This window comes from Vidua macroura, chromosome 32, assembly GCF_024509145.1.
Source record: "Vidua macroura isolate BioBank_ID:100142 chromosome 32, ASM2450914v1, whole genome shotgun sequence".
Lineage (NCBI taxonomy): Eukaryota > Metazoa > Chordata > Aves > Passeriformes > Viduidae > Vidua > Vidua macroura.
In genome coordinates this window covers 977964-991824 of record NC_071602.1, presented here as the reverse complement: position 1 = coordinate 991824, position 13861 = coordinate 977964, and the positions used below count along the sequence as shown (strand labels likewise).

Genomic DNA, 13861 nt, shown 5'->3' with positions numbered 1-13861 from the left:
CTGCTGCTGCTGGGGGGTCATTTGTCCAGCCCTGCCCCAGAGTCAGGGGTCAGATCCAGGCCCTGCTGCTGCTCCCTGGGGATCAGCCCCAGTTTGGGTGCTGCTGTCAGGGCCAGCAGGAGCAGTGGCTGCAGCAGCGGGTGCTGACAGTGCCCCAAGCCCCGGGGCCAGAGGGGTCCCTGGGCTGGGAGGGAGCTGCCCCTTGTTCTCCCCCTGCCTCACCCAGAACTGGGCCGGGCACAAGTGGGGCAGCAGAGCCAGCGGGGAGCCTGCGAGTCTCTTCCAGCCCTGTCTGCTCCGAGTTTGGGCCTTGGAGCCTCAGGTGGCCAAAGGCAGCTGCTGCTGGTCCCTCTGTGTGCCCGTGTTCAGCAGTGCTGCTCCATCAGTCTGTGCCCAGCAACGGGGAAAAGCCTCAGCCCTGCAGGGCCAGGAGCTGCCGGGCTCTGCCTGAGCAGCTCAGCCAGGTTGAAGGGAGCTGCTCCCCATGGGAACCAGGAGCAAAGGACACTCCTTTTATAGGACATGTTTTCTATTTAAAGGGAAAAAAAAAAAGAAAAAGCAATAAAAAACTATATAAATGTGAAAGATAAAAACAAAACCTAAGTGTGTTGTGAAAAAACCTCTCTAGCTTAGGATTAAGGGGTAACTGATCTTATGAAAAAGAGAACTCAGTTATTTACTTTATGAATGAGCTGATGGCATGGATCCATCTAACTGACCTCAGCAGCCTTTTTAAAAGTTTTAGGGGTTTGTTTCCAACATTGTTATTTTAAATTGTGGTTGAAGCAAGAGGAAATTGCTTTGTGCCCTTCCAGCTCCAAGCAGGACTGGGAATCTAAACTCTGTCAAATCCCAAACCCTTCAGAAGATGCCCTTCCTTCTCACCCTGTGAATGAGCTGCACATTCCCTTTGAAACTGTCAGGGGTTTCTTAAAGACACAAAGTCCCACTTAGAGCTTTTTGCTCTGGTTTGGAAGTGGGAAGGGCAATTCTCCATCCATCAGCTCCAGCCTGCACTGCCTCAGGAACACAGCCCACTCGCCAGGTTTGGCCCACTCATGGCACTTCTAGAGGAGGAAGAAAGTGCAACTGCACCATTCCAGCCAAAAAGGAATGAAGAGTGGGACAGACAAAACATCCTGGGGAGATCCAGGCATTCAGCTGGGACTGTGGAGAGTTTAGTCCTTGCCAATGGGATGTGTGTCCCCAAGTGCAATCTCCTGGCCTGCAGGAGAGTCTCGCTCACCTGCCAAAGCAGAAAGCTCAGGGCTGTGCTCAGAAGGGGCTCGTCTGATGCAAAGCTGTCAGAGCAATGTGAGGGCAGAGCCAGCCCAGCTGTGCCCAGGGCTGAGCCCAGCAGAGCCCTGACAGAGCCCGGAGCAGCCTCAGCACCCGCAGAGCCCGGCTGCAAGGAGAGAAACCAGAAAGCGCCCCTCAGCTGAAGGCTCCTGTCCCCTTGTCCCAGCCGCCCGCGGTGCCCAGGCCATGCTGGCCGTGCCCAGAGCGGTGCCCAGAGCTGCCCATCACTGCTGCCTTTGGCAGCAGAGCAGGAGGGCAGGACATGTGCCCAGCCTGCAGCCAGCCACGGCACATCCAGCCCTCAGCAGCTGCCCAGAGCAGGATGCTCCTGTGCTCGCTGCCATCTCCCCAAAGCTCTGATCCCACCATGCCAAGCAGACGGGACCCACCTCATGCCATCCCCCTGTAAGAGACGGTCCAAACTTTCCTTCATTTGCCTCATGGCCGTCACAAGGACCCTGCAGACCCCTGACAGGAGTTCTGGCCTGGCTGGGGTGGACACGCGTTGAGGAATTGGCACAGCTGCCCAGCCCACAAGGAAGAGAAAGAACAAGCTGTCAAGGTTCGCAAACATTTGTCCTGCTTTGCTGCAAGAGTTGTGCTGCACACACAGTGTGGAAAGCCAAGAGAAGCTGCAGCTGGTGGCACATCTTGTGACAGAAGCTGCACCTCATTCCCCAGGAAAAGTTCTTGGAAAGAGCAAACAGGACTCCCAGGAGTAGAGTCTGGGAAAACTGAAACAGCTTTTAGGAAATGAAATGAAAATGGAAAGAAACAATCCAAGACGTTTTTCTCTATTTATTTTCATGCTCCCCTTTTCCATCTTGCACTACTTCTCTATGCCATGAATTCCAAATGCATCTCACCTCTAAGATCCATGACATGGCAAGGTCTAGACACTGGCAAATACCATGAGCTAGACACAGTGTGCCTTCCCCTGGTTTTCTTGGAAAGCAATGCTGTAAACTAAATGCAGTGCTTGGGTCAGGTACAAATTCTGCATTCAGGGAATGTGCCCCGACAGGGTTTGATCCTCAGCAGGGACAATGCACAGCAGCGACCGAGGGGATCCATGGGCCCCTGTGCAGGAGTCCAGACCCTGGGTCTGGGCTGAACGGGGCAAAGTTCCCGTGTTTGGACAGGCTCAGGGGCTGCCCCCGGGGAGCGCGGGGCTGGGCGCGGGGGCGAGCGGGCAAAGGACAAACGGACACGGGGACAAACAGCCCCCGAGCTTCAGTTGCAGCGGCAGCAGCGGCAGCGGCAGCAGCAGCAGCAGCAGCAGACAGAGCAGCGAAAGCAGCAACTTTGTGGAGTCCCTCTTGCTCCTCCTCTCCCTCTCCCGCTCTCCCGTTCCCGCTGTCCCCTCCTCTCCCGGTCTCTCTCTCCCCATGCCCGGCCGGGCCATGCCCCCGGCCCGCCCCCGGCCCCGGGCGGGGCTGTCCCGTCCCCGTCCCCGGCCGTCCCGCCGCCGTCTCGCCCCCGCCCGGCTCTGGCCGTGCTGGCGCTGGCGCTGCTGGGCGGGCATCAGTGCCTGGGGCTGGGGCGGCATCGCCTCCCTTTGGCTCCGCCTGGCCCGAGCCCGGCCCCGGCCCCGGCCCCGGCCCCGGCGCCGGCTCCTCCCGGGCCCCGCGGAGGACACAGGCGGCGCGGCCGCTGCCGTCGCCTCCGCTGCGGCTTCCCCGTCCCGAGCTCCGCCGCTCGGCAGCGCGGCCGCCGGCCCCGAGCCGCCGCTGTCCCGTTGCCAGGAGCGAACGCCTGGGGATGGCCGGCCCGGGGCGCTTGAGGGGCGCTCGGGGGCCGCTCCTGGCCCCGGGCCGAGCGCTGACAGCCGCGTCCCGCCGGCAGGGAAGGCGCAGCAGGGCCTGAAGGAGCAGTACCGGCTGGGTTCGCTGCTGGGCCGCGGCGGCTTCGGCAGCGTCTTCGCGGCCACGCGGCTCTCGGACGGCGCCCCGGTGAGCGGCAGGGACGGCGGCAGGCGCAGGAGGAGGGGGCGGAGGAGGAACAGGAGGAGGAGGAGGAGGATGAGGAGGAGGAGGAGGATGGGGCTGGGCAGGGCGGGCGGCGAGCTGAGCCCGCTGCTTCTCTTGGCTTGCAGGTGGCCATCAAAAGGGTGCCACAGAACCGCGTCCTGCACTGGGGCGAGCTGGTGAGTGAGCGGGGCCAGCGGCAGAAGCCGGGGCGTGCCGGGCGGGGATGAGCCGGGGCCCGGCAGGGTGGAAGCCGCCGGGACGCCTCGAGGGAGAGCGAGCGTGGGGCCAGCGCAGGGCGCAGAGCATCCCGGGCTGGGCGAGGGCTTCCCGAGCCCCGGCACGGCCTCAGCCCCACTGACGGCATCGCGCTCCTCCCGCAGCCCGACGGCACCAGCGCACCCCTGGAGGTCGTGCTGCTGGCCAAGGTGTCCACTGGCTTCCCCGGTGTTGTCCAGCTGCTGGAGTGGCTTGAGCTCCCCAACGACATCGTGATGGTGCTGGAGCGCCCAAAGCGGTCTCAGGACCTGCACCATTTCATTCGGGCACGGGGGTTCCTGTCCGAGGAGGTGGCGCGGGAGCTGTTCCGCCAGGTGCTGGAGGCCGTGCGGCACTGCACCAGCTGAGGGGTCCTCCACAGGGACATCAAACCAGGGAACATCCTGGTTGACCTGGCCACCGGGGAGGCTAAATTGATCGACTTTGGCTGTGGCACCTACCTGCAAGACACAGCCTACACTCACTTTGCAGGTGAGTCCACACAGGGGTGTGCTCCCGGTCCCAGCATCTCACGGCCCAACATCTCCTAGCCCAAGCTGGCTGTGGCATCGGGGATTGTCCCTTTTGCTGCCCTTGATGGCACTGAGATTTCAGCCGAGTTGCGTTTCAGCAGGGCTGGGTGGGGAGCCAGTTTCCAGCCCTGCTGGCAGCCTTTGCCCACCACTCTGCCCAGGGCTGGGGCTGGGGCTGGGGCAGCCAGCCCAACAAAAACACCCGTGGGTGGGGGTAGCAGAGAGGGGGGGCCAGAACCTGTGCCCCAGCCGGTTTGGTGTGCAGGTGAGAAAGGGCTTGGACTGCTCCACTCACCTGGTTTGCTTTGGATTCATAATGTTTCTTGGGGCAATGCAGGCAGGGAGGATGAAGGCATGGTTTTCCCCAGCACTGAGTGGGTTTTTCCTTGTCATACTTGGGCCTTGCCAGGGCTTCAGCTGCCCTCTTTCAAGACCAGTGGCTTCTTTTCCAACCCCAAGTCTGTACACAAGTCCCAGGTGCTGGCGAGAGGGCAGCGGTCACCCCGTGTGCCACTGGGGCAGCCCCCGCATGCCCAGGGATGCTGGGGCCAGGCTCTGGGAGCAGCAGCATCCCCCCTGCTGAAGCCCATCTCTATTCCATAGGAACACGGTCATACAGCCCCCCGGAATGGATGCATTTTGGCTGGTACTACGGCAAGCCAGCTACTGTCTGGTCCCTGGGCATCGTGCTGCACCAGATGGTCTGCGGGGAGCACCCTTTCAGGGGCTGCCAGAACATCAGCTGGGACCATCAGCTCTCGCTGCCACAACGGCTCTCTCCAGGTGGATCCCCATCTCTGGCCACAGGGGCAATACCAGTGCTGGGAGACAGCAGCAGCTCGTGAGCATCCCGCTCTGGCAGCTGCTGAGGAGGGGGCACATGTCCTGCTCTCCTGCTCTCCTCCACAACTGGGAATTGATGGGAAAGTTTAGGCCCAGCTCTGAGCACATCCAGCATGGCCTGGGCACGGGAATAGTGGGGCAAAGCCAACAGGAGCCTTCTCCAACTGACCGGCGGGTTCTGGTTTCTCTGCCCAGAGTGCCAAGATCTGATCAGGAGGTGTTTATCCATGCTGGACATGGAAAGGCCTTCGTTAGAAGAGCTGTTGTGTGATCCCTGGATGCAGGACGTTCATCTGCCCTAGAAGAAGGGAGAGAGCCACAGGCACACTTTGATGCAAGGCCCTGGTAAGTTACAGCCCCACACACGCCTTGGCAATCAGAAGCACAGGAACCCAGACTTTTTTGTGCTGCCTGTGTCACTGCCCAGGGGTCATCAGATGGGAACACGCAGCCCTTGTGCTGGAGCGGAGCTGCTCTGCCCAGCACTGGTGGCCGCCATCTGAGCTGGTTTTGCTTGTCCTTGGTTCCCTGACAGCTGGGGCCCTGGGCAGAACCCTGACAGCCTGGTCTCAGCCCCAGGGAAGGAGAAGGAGCCCCTGGAGAAGCTGTACCAGGTGGGGCTGCTGCTGCTGGAGACAGCGAGGAAGACATCAAGGATGACAACCTCTTGCTCCACCTGGTCACCGGCAGGCTGAAGATGACGTCACTTTGATTCTGGCACCTTCTCCAAAGCCAGGTTCCACAGGGAATTTGCAGATGAGTCCACACACAGGGGATGCTCCCAGATTTGGGCATTGCACAGCCTGGCTGGGAACAGAAGGTTCCCCTTTTGCTGGGATCCTTCAGTTGGCTGCCCAGCTGCTTTTGGCAGGGCTTGGGGCATGGGCTGGGGTGGGTATGAAATGGGGGTGGGCTCCTGGCCCTGCCAACAGCCCCCACAACCCACCGTGCCCCGGGCTGGGGCTGGGGCTGGGGCAGCCAGCCCGACACAAACCAACCCCCATGGTGGGAGCAGAGGTGGGACTCCAGAACCTGTGCAGGGGCTGCTTTGCTTTACAGGCAAGGAAGGGCTTGGGCTGCTCCCCTGCCCTTGTTTGCTTTGGGATCACTCTTATTTTGGGGGGCAGTGCAGGGGGAAGGGAGAAAGCCTGGGCTTCCTTCACCCGTGGGTGGGTTTTTCCCTGGCATGCAGGGCTTGGGCCTTCCTCAAGCCCCAGAGAGAGATATGATTTTTGACCTTTTTTCTTGTTTCCCCTTTTTGTCTGTAATCTACTTTCAATAATTTGTTGTGTGTTTTTCTAGAGGAAGCGTTCTAGGTGGGGTCTAGTCTGGATGGGGAAGTGCTTGGGAGCAGCTGCGGCGTGGATGGGCCGTGCCCTTGGAGAAGGCTGAGGACATCGTTTGGGACCAGCTTTTCTTCCAGCGGTGGATGGCGTCAGGTGGGTCCCGTCTGCTTGGCATGGTGGGATCAGAGCTTTGGGGAGATGGCAGCAAGCACAGGAGCATCCTGCTCTGGGCAGCTGCTGAGGGCTGGATGTGCCGTGGCTGGCTGCAGGCTGGGCACATGTCCTGCCCTCCTGCTCTGCTGCCAAAGGCAGCAGTGATGGGCAGCTCTGGGCACCGCTCTGGGCACGGCCAGCATGGCCTGGGCACCGCGGGCGGCTGGGACAAGGGGACAGGAGCCTTCAGCTGAGGTGCACTTTCTGGTTTCTCTCCTTGCAGCCGGGCTCTGCGGGTGCTGAGGCTGCTCCGGGCTCTGCCAGGGCTCTGCTGGAGCTCAGCACCGGGCCCCAATCAGCCAAAGAAGAAATGGTGTGACCTGCAGCACAGACTTGCTTGAGCGTTTCAGCAACACAGCTCAAGTTTGCAGAGTGTACACCTCCAAGGGAAAACATGCCACCACCCAAAAATTAAACTTGTTCAATACTTTTCTGAGATGAAATCAATCTGGGATGACCCCAAATGACATTTTGCAGCTTGCTCAAGCTGTAGCTCAGCCCTTCTCTGAACAGTTCTCTCCCCCACCTGCATTTTACTTCCCAACTGCTCCCTCTTTTCCCCCAGTGAGTTCCCAGCCTGTGGCAGTCTCCATCACACTTCTGCCTTCCTTGATGCCCCTCACCACGAGGAAGGCCGAGCCCCCAGCTTAGGGACTCATCCTGTCACTGGCTGAGGAGCAGCAATGTCTCAGAGGTCTGGTTGGATTTTAGTGGCATTCAGAGCTGCTCTCCAGCCCTCAACTCTCCTCACTGCTGAGCTCCCACTCCCTTTTCCTTGTCCTTTCAGCAGGATGAGCTCTGTGAATCCCCTTGGGCCTCCCCACTCTTCCCAGCCCATGCACCCACCTCAGCTAGGCTGAAGCTGCAGCTTCTCTGTCTCCTCTGGCACACCAGTCCAGTCCCCTGTGCGGGGAGCCCCAGCCCCAGAGCGCAGCACCCAACAGTGCCGTCCGGGCTGGAGCAGCTGCCCTGCAGCCCTGGCTTGGCTCTTGGTGGCAAGGGAATGCTCCCTGTTTGCAGCTGTCCCTGCAGGATGGCCCCAGGGCAGAGCTCAGCTCCCACTGCAGCCCTGAAGCTTGGGGCAGACAGTGGTCCCAGAGCTGAGGTTCATGGGGAGCACCCGCAGCTGTGCCTGGCACTCTGTTGCCGTGTGTCACAGTGCAGGCTGCCTTGTACTGGGTGAATGGACCAGCCCCTGCTTTGACTGACAGGGGCCTCGCCCATCACATCTCTCCCAAGGCTGCAGGCATTTCACAGGCCAGAATCTGAAGGGGCGCAGAGATCCGACCAGTGAAATTATCCAGACTGGCTTTTTCAAAGGCCCCTTAGAAGGAAGGGCTTGAGCACAAACACTCTCTGTTTGCCCCATGAACATTGGGCTGAGTGGTCTCTTTGGCTCCAACCCACTTTCCTTCTCGAGCCAACATTACCCACTGCCTCCCACATCCCCCCCGTGCCTTCCCACTGCCTTGTCCTGTCAGGGCTTTCGCAGCCCCTCATCCCTTGGTGGCCCCATCCCCTCAGGGTCTCCCTCAGCCCAGCCAACCTGCCCAGCAGCAGCGCCGCAGCCCCACAGGAGCTCCCGAGGAGCCCCATCCAGAGGCACCTCGGAGCCCTCAGCAATGCAGCCAGCAACACACGGGCAGGAGGACACAGATGGCGGTTCCTGCCTGGGACAGGGCTTGTGGCCATCTCCAGGCACCGGTCTCACAGGGATCCCTGGAACTCCGGCCCCTGCCCACCGGCTCTGTTGGCAGCACAAAGGCTTCAGCAGAACCACCAAAGGCCAAGGGGCTTCTGGCCATTTTCCCTGCAAGCCTGCACGTGCCTGGGCAGCTTGCTGAGCCCAGGCACCCTTTGCTCCCTCTTCCCCTATGCCCTGCAGAGCCTGGGCAGCAAAAGAAAGATCCTGGGAGTCTGTCTATTACAACACATCCTATATTTAAATGCTAAAGAAAAGCCAAAACAACGAAAGAACAATCTTGAAGAAATTAAACACTCCTGCTGGCTCAGGTGGCCCCAGCAGACAGAGCCTCTGGGATCAGCACTCTGCACAGCTCCAGCAGCGCAGCCAGCCGAGCCCCAAGAGACGAGGCCGTGTCCTCCATGCCCTGCGCAGCTGATCATGCAGGCTGTCCAAGAGGGAATATCCAGCTCTCTCTACTGCCTGGAGGATGTACAACGTTTGAATTGCCAGGCTTCCAACGGCGACGCTGATGTCATTTGCCGTGCCTTCAAGGGCTGAAAGAGAGAGCAACAGAGCCGTGGTCAGATCCCGGATCTGAGGGGACCCGAGGAGACCTCCCTGCCAGGGCCATCCCGGCCGCAGGGAGCAGGGACCAACGGGATCAGCCCCAAGCTGCTGGCCACGAATCCCCCAGGTGGCCCTGAAATCTCTGTGTGCTCTGCCCACGCCGCCCCTCGTCCGCACAGGGAGCAGAGCCCTGCGCAGCCGGGGCACGGCTTGCAGCTCCCCCGCCAGCCCCCGCTGACAGCCCGCTGCCCTCACTCACCCTCACAGATGAGCTGGAGCTCTTCCTTCTTCCCCCTCAGCTGCCGCCCGGCCATCCCTGCCAACACACAGCCCGTCACGGCCCAGCGGCACAGCTCCCTGCCAGCGGCGCTGTGGCCACACGGCCTCCTGGCCCGGCAGGGCTCAGCCGGGCCCTTGCCGCACGCTGCCGCCCAAGGGCACGGCTGCGAGAGGGCGGCAGCAGCGCCCAGGCCAGCCGGGGCTCCACCCCGCCGGGCCCGTATGGAGCTGCCGGGGCAGCAGGCGGGGCTGGGGCCGAGCTGCGGCGGGGCGGGGAGGGAGCCCGGGCTCGCGGCTCACCCAGGAACCTGATGGCCGCCTCTCGCAGGGGCTCCTCTGGGCTCTCCAGGTAGGGCATGGCCTGGCGCAGGTGCTCGGCCGCTCTGCTGCTGTCGTCTGCCAGCTGGAGAGAGCGGCAGGAGGGAAGGCTTGGCGCGGGCTCGGCCCCTGGGCCGGGCACTCCCTGCGCCCAGCCCCAGCCTCCCCTGCCCGCACCGCCGTGAGCTCGGGCCCACAGGGGCCTGGAGAAGAGCCCGCGCCGCCTCTGGCTGCAGCAGCGGGCAGGGGCACAGCTGCCAGCCCCGCACACTGAGCACCGCGCTCAGGGGGATTCTCCAGCCTGAGGCTGGCACTTCCAGACCATCCTTACCAGGCACTCGGTGAACTTCCACAGCTTCTTGTTCTTCACCACTTTTTCCAGATCCCTCCTCTTCAGGAACTGGGCCACACAAAGCAGCGTTTCCTGAGAAGCCTGGAGAGCAGCAGAGACATGGAGATGGCCCCACAGCCCAGGGCGCAGGACCTGTGTCCCTGTGCCAAGGCCTGGAGGAGGCTGCAGCCCAGCAGGCACCAGGGCAGGAGGCAGCTGAGCCGCCTCCCAGGGGGACAGCAGCAGCCCACGAGTCCTCACCTGTGCCACACGCCCATCCTCATCATGGCAGTGGAAGAAGAGTGGCAGCAGACTCTGGCGCGCGTGTGTCTTCAGGGCCTTTTTGTCCTTTTGCAGTGGAAGAGACACCAATGTTTGGAAGAGCAGGATGGAGAGCAGCTGCACCTGGCTATTGTCCTGTATTAAAGGAAGAAAAAAAGACCTGAGCATCGGCTGCACGGGGCTCAGCTTGTCTCAGGCCTGGAAATCCACAGGGCACAAAGTGTCCGGGCAGCAGCCAGTGGCTGTGGCTGGAGGCAGCGAGCCTTACGTGGTGAAAGAGTGGCAGGAGCGCCTCAACCAGCCGCAGTGCAATGGAGCTGCCTATCAGCATGTCCTTGTCCCGGGAGATAAAGCTGAGGAGCGTGACTGTCATGCTAACTATCTCTCCATCTGCGTCGCACAGGAGCTCCACAAGACTTTCAGTCAGGCTCCCCATTTTTTCACTCTGTGCGGAACACAAGTTTGTGAAACGCCATCCTGCTGCCGCAGGGCCTAAGAGGCCAAAGGGCTGTTGCGGAGCACTTGGGCAGCTGAAGCAGGAGGCAGGAGAGCTGGGAGCAGCTGCCCCAGTGCCTAAAGCCCAGCAAAGCCCAAGCGACTGCATTCCCGAGCGCAGCCTCAGCCGCTGCCCCCTTCTCACCATCGAGGGATTGTCAATGAGCTTGAGAAGGGCCCTGAGCGCCAGGCGACGCCTGTCCCTGCACTTGCTGTGCAGGTGCCTTGACAAGATTTGCAGGACTCTGTTAGCACTGCCTCCACTCAAGTTCAGGCACTCGAGGACCTGAAAGGCACAGGGCAGTGACAGGGGACCCGGCCGGCAGGAGCCCGGAACCGCACAGGGCTGGGCCCAGGCAGCAGCACAGGGCGCGGGCACCCGTCCCAGGCAGCTGCGGCTACGAGAGGGCAGAGAGCTGGGAGGCAGCTGAGCGAGGCAGCGCTGGCCATCAGGCTCACCTCCACAAGGAAGGCCAGGGCGGGCAGCTCCCAGCGTGGCTCCAGTGTGTTGAGCAGCTGGAGCAGGTAGCGAGCGATCCGGGAGCACAAGGGGATGGAGACACGGGATATCTCCCTGGCAGGAGAAAAAGTAACCAAGACTTTGGGCCGGGGGACAAACCTCTCCCAGGACAGACTCACAGAGGTCTGGTCTTTCCCCAGCATCCTGCAAGGGGCCCTGGGCTATTTGGGAGGCAGCTCCTTGTGGGTACCCTCCTCTGCCAGCCTTTTCCAGTCTGCTTGGCTGTGCCTCGGTGACAAGGCCCTCTGGCCCACGACCACTGGGACTGTGTGGGGCACCCTGGGCACAGAGCACAAATGTCAGAGGCAGCGGGGAGAAGGGGGTCTCACCTGGCCAGCAGACCCACGGCATAGTGGTGGGTGTCAGCACACAGCAGCGTGTCCCAGCCACGCTTGCGTTCCATTGCCAGCACCACATCCTCGTGCTCCATTTGGCAGAGCAGGGACTTCAGGGTCTGCACTGCAAACCTGCGTGCAGAGCAAAGCCCAGGTAACACTGGGAGCACTGGCTCCTGCCCAGGGATGTGGCAGGGACAGAGGAGTGGGATGGAGTACCTGTTGGGGCTGGTGGCAAGGCCGTATTGCTGCTGGCATCCCTTCCAGAAGGTATCGACCTCCTCTGGCATATCCAGAGTGCTGAAGAACACTTGGAATAGCAGATGCACAAGTAGGTGGGGGAAATACACCGTCACCATCTGTGGGACACAGGGCACCTGGAGGATCTTCCACATCACCAGAGTTGCCTGCAAAGGACAAAGCCCCCCGAGACAGCGCTCAGTGCCGAGGTGTCCGTGTGGCAGGGCCCGAGCACGGGAGGGAGAGGCCCGGAGAGACGCAGGGGGAACAGCGGGCCTGGTGCCCCTGAAGCTGCCCCGAGGCCAGGTTTCAGCCCAGCGCCTGAGGCAGGGAGATGCAGTGGGGCAAGGAGGATGGAGAGCTGCTGGGCAGGTGGCCTTGGGGCCAGCAAAGGCCAGTTGCAGAAACTCACAGCCAGGACAAAGACACCCGTTTTGTCCCCATCAGAGGTGAACGTGCTGTGCTCTGGCCAACTCCCCAGCACATCGAGGAGTATCAGCTGCACTGGCTCGGCAGTCCTGGGCGAGCACATGATGCTCTTCCACATGGTGAAAGCAGCTCTGCGGGGTTAGAGCTCTGTCTCAGGGGGATCTGGGACACAGCACCGTGGCCTGGGCAGCAGCGGGGACCTGAGCTGGCTGCCGGCTCTGCCTCTGCCACTGCCCCTTGCCAGCAGCACCCAGGCAGCCCAGGCCTGTGGGGACAGGCCCCTGAGGGGCAGCGAGGGAGCATGGCAGCAGGCTCGGGGGCTGAGGTGCCAGGGCTGGCAAAGGGAGCAGCCAGAGGGCCCTGGGGACTCTCTGTTGGTCAGACACCTGGCACAGGCTGTACAGGCTGATGGGCTGGGGAGCCCTGAGCCCTCTGGGCAGGTGGCCCCATACCTGTCACAGGATGGGGCCACACACAGGAGTGTCATTACTACATCGGCAGGCTGTTCTTCAGTGAGATCCAGCAGGGCCCTGTTCAGCCTCTGCTCAGCAAACTGATTGTCCATGAGCCACTCGTGGATGTACCTCACCATGGCGGGCACCTGGAGAAGGCACGGGGAGACTTGGAAAGCTGCCAGAGGGAGGAATGTCCCCAGCTTCCCCAGAGAAGTGCTTCCCTTCCCACCACACTGCCATGGCCTCAAAGGCTTCCAGTGACCAGCGGGAGTGGCTTGGGAGGCCAAGCAATTCCTGGGAGGATCAAACCCTCAAACCACAGGCTGCTTATTTGCTTTGGATTGCAAAACCCCTCCTCTACGAGCATATCCAGCAGGGCAGCACAGGTCTTGGTTTTGAAGGTGTGTGAATATGCTCTGAGCCCTTTGCCCATGGTGCTGGGCTCTTTCTCCTGAATCCTCTTGATGAATTTGCAAACCAAGTGTAGGAGAAGGGCAGGAAGCCAGGCATGTTCCACGGAATGCTGCAAGCGCGGTGCTTGGCTGAGCGGTGCCAGCAGGCCCAGCCCAGGTGGGGATGGCTGCAGGTACCTCCACTGTTCTGCGGAAGAGGCCACGGGCGGGGTCCTGCTCTTGTGTGCGGTCCACGGCTGCATCTGGCAAAGAGCGAGCGCAGCCAGAGCTGAGGGGCTGCGGGAGAGGCCGGAGAACACAGCCCAGCCCCGCGCTCCCCAGGCAGGGACAGCCCCGGGATGCCCCAGGGGATGGAGCACGGCCGCTGCGGGGTGTCTGCCCAGCCCCAATTCTGTCCTGTCCGTGGGCATGTCCCCAGGGGATGAGATGGGATGGGATGGAATGGGATGGGATGGGATGCCTTGGGATGGGATGCCATGGGATGGGATGCCATGGGATGCCATGGGATGGGATGCAGTGGGATGGGATGCAATGGTGCCAAGCTGGCTGCCAGCACCAACCCTAAGCCCAGCTCTGCCACTCACCCTCCTGTAGAGTCTTGAACCGCAACACCTCTTTGATCTCCTCTACTGGGGCAGCTCCAGGGCCTTCTTCCTCCTCCTGCACCCAGGCCAGCTTGGGCCCTCTCAGGGATCTCTGCTCCATGGCAGTGACTGGATTTGTGGCGAGTTGCAGGAGAGATGCCTCGGAAAAGCTCCGAGTCAGCAAGTCCTGCAGTCGTGCCTGGAAGGCACCTTCAGGAGAGAAGCCTCAGGAAGGCTACAGGACAGCGAGTCCTGCACTCTGGTCTTGAGCGTTCCTGCCACAAGGACAGGAGATTCCTGTCAAGGATTGTGGTCAGGCCTCGAGGGCACCGGTGGCAGGGATGGGAGATGCCTCCGGGGCACCGAGTCCCACGGTCTGCCCTCAAGGGCACCTGCAGAAGAGAAGCCTCGGGAAGGCCACAGGTCACCAAGTCCTGTGGTCTGGCCTCGAGGTCAGCTGCAGGAATAACGCCTGGGAAAAGCTCCGGGTCAGACACGAACGAGTGCGCTGTGCGGGGGCTCCTCAC

General features: G+C 61.6%; 2 protein-coding genes across 2 annotated transcripts; one reads left to right on the top strand and one right to left on the bottom strand.

The window, feature by feature from the left end:
• The first annotated feature begins 2605 nt into the window (after positions 1-2605).
• On the top strand, positions 2606-5654 carry LOC128820894 (serine/threonine-protein kinase pim-1-like). The gene is given in 6 exon segments (XM_054001735.1): positions 2606-3251; positions 3395-3445; positions 3650-4016; positions 4661-4840; positions 5096-5245; positions 5474-5654. Coding segments are annotated over 5 exon segments (1269 nt in total). The 5' UTR covers positions 2606-2687; the 3' UTR covers positions 5203-5245; positions 5474-5654.
• Positions 5655-8321: 2667 nt separating this feature from the next.
• On the bottom strand, positions 8322-13609 carry LOC128820883 (uncharacterized). Its single transcript, XM_054001723.1, has 14 exons — positions 13335-13609; positions 12928-12992; positions 12335-12483; positions 11866-12013; positions 11433-11620; positions 11208-11345; positions 10818-10932; positions 10504-10644; positions 10132-10308; positions 9843-9998; positions 9582-9683; positions 9233-9335; positions 8913-8969; positions 8322-8640 (listed from the first exon to the last, which is right to left on the bottom strand). Exons 1-14 carry the CDS (start codon positions 13453-13455, stop codon positions 8441-8443), a joined length of 1860 nt encoding a protein of 619 aa, XP_053857698.1. The 5' UTR covers positions 13456-13609; the 3' UTR covers positions 8322-8440.
• Positions 13610-13861: the final 252 nt, after the last annotated feature.